This window comes from Chaetura pelagica, unplaced genomic scaffold (genome assembly GCF_000747805.2).
Source record: "Chaetura pelagica isolate M959 unplaced genomic scaffold, ChaPel_1.0 scaffold246, whole genome shotgun sequence".
Taxonomy (NCBI): Eukaryota; Metazoa; Chordata; class Aves; order Apodiformes; family Apodidae; genus Chaetura; species Chaetura pelagica.
The window spans coordinates 729,210-738,485 of NW_009953647.1; the positions used below are offsets into that span (position 1 = coordinate 729,210).

Consider the following 9,276-nt stretch of genomic DNA (forward strand, 5'->3'; position numbering starts at 1 on the left):
CAGCTCCGCGTCCGGCTCTGGGTCCTGACACTGCGACCCACCCGCGAGCGTGTGTCCCTGTGGGCACCCACACCCTGCTGGGCTGCACCTGTTGCTCACTGCTGCACAGGGAGACACGTCCCAGCAAGGAGAGTTAATCTGCCTGAGGGAGGGAAAGGTCTGCAGAGGGATCTGGACAGGCTGGATGGATGGGCTGAGGCCAGTTGTATGGGATGCAATAAAGCTGATTGCTGGGTCCTGCACTGGGGTCACAACAACCCCATGCAACACTACAGGCTTAGGGAATTGTGGCTGGAAAACTGCCCAGAGGGAAAGGACCTGGGGGTGTTGGTTGGCAGCAGCTGAATATGAGCAAGCAATGTGCTCAGGTGGCCAAGAAGGCCAAAAGCACCCTGGCTTGTATCAAAAATAGCATGGCCAGCTGGACAAGGGCAATGATTGACCCCCTGTACTTCTGGGGAGGCTGCACTTCAAATCCTGTGTTCTGTTCTGGGCCTGTCACTACAAGGACACTGAGGTGCTGGAGCAAGTCCAGAAGAGAACAAAGAAGCTGGTGATGGGTCTGGAGCACAAGTCCTGCGAGAGCCTGAAGGAACTGGCATTAATTAGTCTGGAGTAAAGGAAGCTGAGGGGAGACTTCATTGCTCTCTACAACTACCTGAAAGGAGGGTGCAGTGAGGGGGGGGTTGATCTCTTCTCCCAAGTAACAAGCAATAGAACAAATGGCCTGAAGTTGTGCCAGGGGAGGTTTAGATTGGAGATCAGGAGAGGTTTCTTCACAGAAAGGGTTGTCAGGAGCTGGATGAGGCTGCACAGGGCAGTAGTAGTCACCATTCCTGGCAGGATTTAAAAGATGCAGTGCTGAGGGACATGGTTTAGTGGTGGACTTGGCAGTGCTGGGTTAACAGTTGGACTTGATCTTAAAGTTATTTTCCAACCTAAATAACTCTACGATTCTACAATCAGCAGCACCTCTGCCCCTCACAAAGGAGAAAAAGGGGCAGTGTTTTGATGGTGCTGCTAATACTCCCTGGAGTCCCACACTCACCTACAGGTCTTCCTCGTGTTCCTCTTTAGACAAGCAGCACGTGCAGCTCTGAGCCTCATTACTAACACGACCCCCAACCGTGAGCTTGTTCTGCTTCACTTGTGTCCCATGTGAACAGCATTGCCCCAAGACTGTCCCCGTCAAAGTCTGCCCACACACCCCAAAGCTCTGCCCATCCTGAGGAGCTACCTGCTCCAATAGGCAGAGACACATACTAGCAGGGAATGAGACCCCTGCTGCAACCAAGTATAGCCTCACACCCAGTAAATAGCTGAGATGTTTTTCAAGTAGTTCTGCCTCCAAAGAGGAGCTCTTATCCCAGGTGGCTTCAGATACGGGACCTTTACCCTCCTGTGTCTCTGGAATGAAAGACAGCAAGCATCACCTGAGATCACAGAAACAAGCCACAGAAATTCCAGGCTGGCAAGGGGATGTTTCAGAAGCGTTTATTTCACTGCTGAGGTGGGGGGGTGCAGGAGGCAGCTGCTCCCTGAGCTGCCTGTTGCTGCAGAACATCCCTCCCCTCATTCATGACAATCCATGTACAGTTGCTCACCTTCCAGCATCTATGTTGCACAGGCCTACATCACCGGGACATTCACCTCTTAGGGACAGCACTTAAAAGATTAAAAATAATGATGATAACAATAATAAAGCAATCTACACAGTAACACTTTGGAGGCATCATGCAGTAACCAGATGATTTTAAGACTACATGGCAGATCAGATTTGCTACATTTAATGGTGGACAAGTGCTAACTGCTTCCCTGCCAGTCCAACATAATGCCAAGCTAGAGAGCATTCCCAGACAGGAGAACAAGCTCCCTGTTTCCAACTCAGTGGCAGGAAAATGCTTCCAGGTCACAGTTTATACATCCAGAGCTACACAAGATTATGTGCTTTTAAAAGGTGCTGGGAGTCTTGAAAATTCCTTCAGTGACACTGCCTGCTTCCTACCAAGTGGCAGACACTTGAGTGCAGAAGAGTGCCTGAGATGTGGGGTTTCTTTTTTGCCTTTTTGTTTTAAATGAAAAAAAAACAACCAACCAAAAAAAAAACAAAACAGAAAAAACCAAAACCAACGGACTGGTGAAATGTTATTTTTAGGACAGGTGGAGCAAAAAAATAACAAAAAAATCACATTACACTGGAAATATATATAACCTGGTGCATGAGAAATAAGAAGCCATATATCATTGTCCCACAATGAGTTGTTTTCTTCACCTAGTTTCAACTTCCCAAGTGAGGTAAGGAGATCACAGGAAAAAAAGGTGCTGTTTCCAAAGGATTCTACTGTTTTAGTTATCCTTTTGAATTCTGTATATAAACATTTTTTTAAGGAAACTACCTTTTCTTCACAACATTCAGAGTATTAGGGTTTTTTGGTTGTTTTGGGTGAGCAAAAGAGGGAAAAAGAAAACAAGCATCCCAGAGATGACATGCTGGCAGTTTTGACACATTTTGGAAGGAAAGCACAGTTGTAAAAAGGAAGGAAATAACATAAGGAATCTGCAGATAGAAGGAAAAAGTAAAGATTGCTCACATAGTTTGCACTGTGCCCACTCCACCAGCCTTGAATCACACACTCTGTTCACATGGAAACATACTGTCATACACAGCTGTAAGGAAAGTGGACACTTAGAAACCTGTAGTTTTATTTTGTAGGAATCAGGAATTACCCCTCCTAGTACTAGACAGAATGTATTTTAAGGCATAATTTAACATCCATTTCTTCCTAAAACAATTTGAAGTGTAACAAGCCAAGAAACCAGACACAGAAAGCTCAACAATAGCTATTCTGACAGAGGTGAAAGCTATTATATGTACAGTGCAGTATTTGCCTTCAAACAGGGGAGTTTTGTCTTAAAAAAAAAAAAAGATAACTGCAGACCCAGATTCTAAAAAAACCCAAACATTGCCAACACAAGGAATGTTCATTAGAGTCCAGTTCCCACTAGAGCTACTCAACAGGAGGACTTACAAGGTGATTATGCTAAACCACATGGATTGACTGTCCCCAGGGTGTGCCCCCGGGAGGGGGCAGGACCATGGGAAGCCAAACACTGCAGCACCCCAGTGCAAACTGCCTCAGAGGAAAAGCCTGTAGTCAACAAGCCTTTACATCTATTGTTAGGCTTCACTAAGAGCTGTAGTAGTCAGGTGTCACCTAACAACTTTCAGGACACTTCCCTAAAGGTGATGGTCCTGCGTGGATTCTAATGCACATCCCCCATGAACAGTGTCCTGCACACATACACCTGCCAGGCTTTCCCTCCTGGGTGACTGTGATCAGCTCACAGCCACCAGAATCTGACATAGACAATCAGCATGATAAAAAACACAGCTACAGCAGCCAGCTTGGCATAGGTGGAACGCATGTTCAGGTACTTGGCATCCTGACGGTATTTCTTGGACAAACTGGACAAGTTGTTGGCCTTGGAATCAAGAGCTGTTAGAAGGAAAGGGGAGAGAAGTTAGTCAAGATTAACCCAACCAGATGTTCCCCAAGTGTTATACTGACTGCTCAAGTTTCTCTGGAGCAGCTGGAAGCACAGCAGTTTCACATGGCAGCATGCCCTGTGCCCATCTGTAGTGCTTGTCCTGCTAGGATGAGAGCCACTGGTCTCACATAAAAGCACCACCAGTACCTGCCAGGTGCTTCAGGATGCACCTGATCCAACTGAAACACCAAGTCCCTTGTCTTTCTGAGGAGGCTCAGGGATCTGCAAGCCTTTCCCTGAAGTGTGCTCCACCCAGCCAGCTGACTGAGGGGACAAGGAGCCATACGCCACGGATCAGCCATTCCCCGTACCTGAAAGTGCCTCTCCTCGCTGTAAGACTTCCTCAATGTTGGCCACCATAATCCTCTGCACATCTTGCAGCTCTGTATTGATGGAGCCCAGGTTCCTTCTTGCCCGGCTATCAATGTAGAGCTTCTTGGTTTTCTGGATATAGGTGTCTGGAACAAGAGGGGGCCATCAGAGGGAATCTCGTCTAACTGAGCAGCCTGGCTGCCAAAGGAGTGGGAGCACTGCTGAGACAGCCAGTAGACTGGATGCAAATATTCACTGGAGCAAGGCCAGAAGGCTTAAAGCAGGAAATCTAAATCAAAGAACATTTATAATTTCCCTACCAGTTCTCGATTTTCTTGCTTAAAACACCCGCTGCTCTAATGCCAAGAAGTTGAACTGACAATTCCACAGTCCAAGTTGGAGAGGATCCTGTGGCTCCTGCTCCCCCTCAGCAAGAAGCCTCCTAACTAGCCATAAGGAAAGGGACCTTACCAAATTCAATGAAGGAATAGGGTCTGGAGACTGTTGGCACCTTCTTGCCATGCTGCTCATCGAACTCCGAATGCAAGTCTTCCAGATAGGCAAAGGCCAGTTTCTTGGGAAATGCAGCTTCACACAGGACCAGGTAACACACTCCTTTCTCAATGATGTAGCTAACAAAACAGCAAACAGGTTAATCCACCAATTTTGAACATATGCTATCAAACACCACCCTGCACACCTTTATTCCTGAGGCAATGAGATCTGGGTACAGGACTTCCAGTTTGCCATGTCTGGATCAGCTGTAAAACCTTTCTACAAAGCAAGAGCTCATTTTTTTTTTCCTTTACCTAAAACAATTTTTCTTGTAGCCTCACACCCTAAAGCTGTGCAAACAGCCCTCAACTTTGATTTCACTGGAACAAAAGTTGGCCTGTGAATATCATCAGCTTACCAAAATACCAAAAACAAGAGTTCCAATTCTGGAGTAAAAAACGGAGGACACCCCACCCCGCCTCCCTCCTGGCATCAAAGAGAACAAGGAGCTGGCCAGCAGAGTAGAGGGGAAGGTGGCCAACACAGGGCAGCCAAGTCCCTGAGGGCCACAAATAGGAAGCTCTGCCCTGAGATTGGGATACCCACAGGAATTTGGTCTCAGTGTGCTAAAAAAGCTGCCCACCCCCTGCCCCTACACCCAGTGACTGCCAGCTACAGCTGTTTTGGAGGGCTGGGGATGCCCTTGCTCCCCCAAACACCAGCCTGTTGGTGGGGCATCAGTATCCATGTGCAGGATCTCAAAGACAAGTGGGGAAAAACATTGATGCTGGATGTGTTGTGGTGACCTCCCTGACAGGTTTGCCATGGTAAGTGTGACTGTGCTGCAGTGTTTCTTGGCTGCAACGTTATGAGCTCCAAAATACACGCTGAAGCACATTGCTGTGAAATCATAGTGATTTGGATTGGAAGGGACTTTAAAGATCATCTAGTTCCAACTCCCCTGCATGAGCCTTCAGGTTGCTCAGGGCCCCATCCAACCTGGCCTTGAACACTTTCAGTGATGGGGCATCAACAGCTTCCCTGGGCAACCCATTCCAGTGCCTCACCACCCTCACACTAAACAATTTCCTCCTAATGTCTAACCTACATCTTCCCCTCTTCCAGTTTTGATTCATTACCCCTTGCCCTCTCACTACAAGCCCATGTCAAAAAGTCCCTCCCCAGCTTTACTGCAGGCCCTCTTCAGATGCTGGAAGGCTGCTATGATGTGCCCCCAGAAGCCTTCTCCTCTTCAGGCTGAACAACCCCAGCTCTCTCAGCCTGTCTTTTTAAGAGGTGCTCCAGCCCTCTGATCATCTTGATGGCCATCCTCTAGACTGGGGGCTCCAGAACTGGACACAGTACTCCAGGTGGGGTCTCACGAGAGCCAAGTAGAGGGGAAGAATCATATTCCTTGACCTTTTGGCCACTGTTCTTTTGATGCAGCTCAGGATACTAGGCTGTTTGTTTTGTCCTGCAGCTGAATGTACAGGGGGTCCTCTTCTCCTCTTCCTACCACCCCCTTCCCCACCTAATTCTGATTTGTTCACAGAGGCCTAGAGATTACTTTGTTCCAGTGTGAGCTCCAGTGCCCCTGTCAGCATTCAGAATAGGGTCTTTTAATTAAAACCTTGCTAAAAAGCCTACTGAAATAAGGGATAAGACAGAACCAATCTTGAGATTATTTAGGCTTTGCCACAATTGCCTGCTGCTGCTGCTGCACATTCCCAACTACATCTTCCTCCTCATTTAGCCAATATAAAAATAAAGGACACAATATTTCCATCAAAACAAAGCGAGTGGAGACTGTAGATAGCCCTGCACACTCTCTTTGAATGTTTATCTATATTATTCAGGGTGGAATTTAAATGCTACTATTATGTTATCTTCATCTGACTTTCTTCATAATGCTATTATGCAGCAGCCTGGCTAGCATGAAGATTAACAGTGTATTAAAGAACTGACCCAGTCCCAAGGGCACCAACTAAGTAGCTTAAAAATTTGTTAATAAGGTTTAGAAAACAACTTCCTCCCTCTCCCCACTGTTTCTCAAGATACCCTAGGATGTCCCAAGCCCTTTGAATTAGCCATCCTCAACTTGCTTCCGGGCTCAGGAACATCCATTTCTCCAGACTCTATATGGCCTGTTTGTGGATCCTGTTTAAATAACCAATCCACTCCAACCAGAAGAAACTCCAGTTACTATAATCTGTTCCACAGGCACATCCCCACAAGCCCATGCTTTTATTCCTTGTTATGTCCGTCAGCTTGGACTGTATCAGCATGGAAGACTAATTACAGCAGCATATCATGCCTCTGTTCTTCCCTTACCCTTGGAGACCTGCTAGAACCTGGATACAAATCATCACCTAGAGCTCGATTTTGCCACCATCGTGAACAGCAAAACTTGAAAAAAATATTTTGAAATAAGGAAAACTCGGGTCAGCCTTTTTTCCTCATGTGGTGTTGGATGTGTTGGAGTTAAGGTTGAACTGTCAGCACCACAGAGAGTAACGACACCTCACTTAGTCCCAGATTCAGACAATTTTGCCAACCTCAGGGCAGAGCTCCTGCTCAGTTGGGCTTCTCAGGGTGATGCTGTGTGAGTGACCCCAAGCTGCAGCACAGCACCTGATCACAAGGACTGCTCCACAGTCACACACACCAGGGGCAGACACTGCCATTTGCCACTGCTAACTGCTATACTCTGGATCTCTGCACCCCAACTGTAGCCAGTAGGCTTCTTATAGTGTGGTGAGAGGGAAAAGCCTGATCCTGCTAACAGCCGCAAAGGCCAAGGGTTGTTTTCAACACTCCAGGTAAGAGCCATTCATCAGCCAAAGGTCAGCCACTGCCTGACAGCACAGCAGCCTCCAGCAGCATTGCTGCACCTGCAGGGCCATGCACACCGAGCACTGCAGCCAAGAGGGTGACACAGCTCCTGGAGCCAAAGTCTACACTTTGTATTTGACAGAAATCTCTCCTGCAGCCACAGTTTAAGTGTCACATTTCAGCAGGACCAGGCTCTTCTCTGAACTGATCCAGCTAAAAAACCCTGACTGCCACCTCAGCAGTATCCCCAGCCTCACTGGCAACTCTCGCACCACAAAATGCTCTGCCCAGGTTTGTGCTGCCCTCAGCAGTCAGAGCCCTGCTCTGGCAGAAGCAGCAGCCTGCTGGGCTGCGCTCAGCAGCAGCACGGTCACCAGGCAACATTATTTCACACCAAATCTCAAACTCCTCTTCCCTCCCCTCCCTTCACTGCTGTCACAGGTTTCCTGATCCAAAAGTATTCTTTTCATACAGGTCCTGCCCTAATGTCCCACCTTGCTTGATACTTTGCTGCTGAGTGCTTTGCTGCAGCAGCTGTTAACTGCCTGTGGAATCTGTCTAGGGACTAACTCAGCAAGGAGGAGAAACTCTCCTTCCCTGCCCCTCTGTCAGCCAGGTAGCCTGGCTGTTTCTCTGAGGCAGCTGACAAACCCTAAGCTTGCCCAAGTCCTTCCACCCTGTCAGAACAGGTGACCTGACAGCTACCACTAAGAGCCTGGGCACCTTCCCAGGCATTGCTCTGCTTGCATCACAGAAGCAACACAAGAAGGGATTCACTAAGATCTATGCAGACTCTTTCCCAAGGTCTTACTGTCAGTCCAAGCTACACCCATGCAGTGCCATGGAAACACTTCAAATGAAGGAGTTTTTAAATTTTAGAAATTTTTAACTCCTATAAAGAAGAAAAGGCAGAGCAGCACCTCTAGAAACACCACCAAACCCAACAGGAGACAGGGATGCCAGACTATTTTGTGGGCCATCCTAACAGGTACACTAACAGGGGCCATCCTCTGATCACTGTAACTCCCTACCAAGGGCAACCAGAAGCCAAAAGAAAAAAAAAAGATCTTGCCAGTTATCAAATGTAAGGCAATCACAGGAAGAACTGCCCTCAAAACCTCATGGCTTTAGCCAAAGACTGTCCTTCCAGAAAACCCCTGTTCCTGTCTTTCCATGTCACTGAATTGCTGAAGAAAGGGACTGAGCAGGATGAACCTTTCTGCCTTTTACTGACTGTCCATTCTTCTTCCATCCACTCACACCCTTCCAGTTCCCTCCCTATTGATCAGGGGTGTCTGACCTGCACACTATAAGTTTTCATTATTTTACATTCAAAATCCCTTGTAACTGTGCTACTGGAAAACAAAACCTGCTTTTTAAGTTGAAAGCTTTCAAGTTATTTAGGAAAGTAATTAATTACACTCAACACATCTGGTGACAATAAAAATGAATCTACAAGATACAAGAAAAGTCTGTCAGATATTCAGGAAATAATAATAAAAAAATAGAGATGGCCCTTGTGCTTTTACACATGAAGCTAGTGCAAGGAAGAGAGAACACTCATGAAAGCACAGAAATGAAAGTATTGTGCAAGAGGAGCTCACAGTGGCACTGCCAAAACGTTTTTACTATAGGCTTCTCTTTTTCAAAAAGACAAGACACAGGAGGGACAGAAAACACAGTACAGGTGTCTCAGAGTGCAAACACACAGAAAAACCTCAAAGGACACAGAACCTACACCATCTTCAGCAAAGGCAAAACTACAAACCTGGCTGAACAAGTGGCAGCAGTTCCAAGAGTAACAACTCACACACTCTCCCCTTCAAGCAGCTATCAATCACCCTTCAGCTAGCAGGGCAGGAAGCTCCATAAATCCCCCTCTTCCAGGCAGCTCCATTTCGAGCCAACTCTTCACTCGAAGCACTTCCAGCTGTTTCCACGGCACCGACGCCCACCCCCCCTCACACCCACGGGCACTTACTGGAAAGCCATGGCTCCTGCTTCCAGGGTACACCTGGTGGGAGACTGCTCGTTCAGCTTGCGGAACAGCTGCTTGGCTTGGCTCTGGTACTGCTGGAGGTCGCGGCC

At 47.4% G+C, this 9,276-nt stretch overlaps 1 protein-coding gene across 1 annotated transcript; it reads right to left on the reverse strand.

Moving 5' to 3' along the window:
* Positions 1 to 2,844: 2,844 nt before the first annotated feature.
* Positions 2,845 to 9,276, reverse strand: SEC22B (SEC22 vesicle trafficking protein homolog B (S. cerevisiae)). Its single transcript, XM_009999876.1, has 4 exons — positions 9,170 to 9,276; positions 4,333 to 4,493; positions 3,861 to 4,007; positions 2,845 to 3,497 (listed from the first exon to the last, which is right to left on the reverse strand). The coding sequence occupies exons 1-4, from the start codon at positions 9,178 to 9,180 to the stop codon at positions 3,343 to 3,345; spliced, it is 474 nt and encodes a 157-aa protein (XP_009998178.1). The 5' UTR covers positions 9,181 to 9,276; the 3' UTR covers positions 2,845 to 3,342.

Bases quoted from the DNA above. Each gene is read 5' to 3' on its own strand.
- SEC22B (XM_009999876.1), bottom strand. The intron at 4,008-4,332 runs GTAAGGTCCCTT...CTCTTGTTCCAG, and splicing joins CTATTCCTTCATTGAATTTG to ACACCTATATCCAGAAAACC. The intron at 3,498-3,860 runs GTACGGGGAATG...TCCTTCTAACAG, and splicing joins GCGAGGAGAGGCACTTTCAG to CTCTTGATTCCAAGGCCAAC.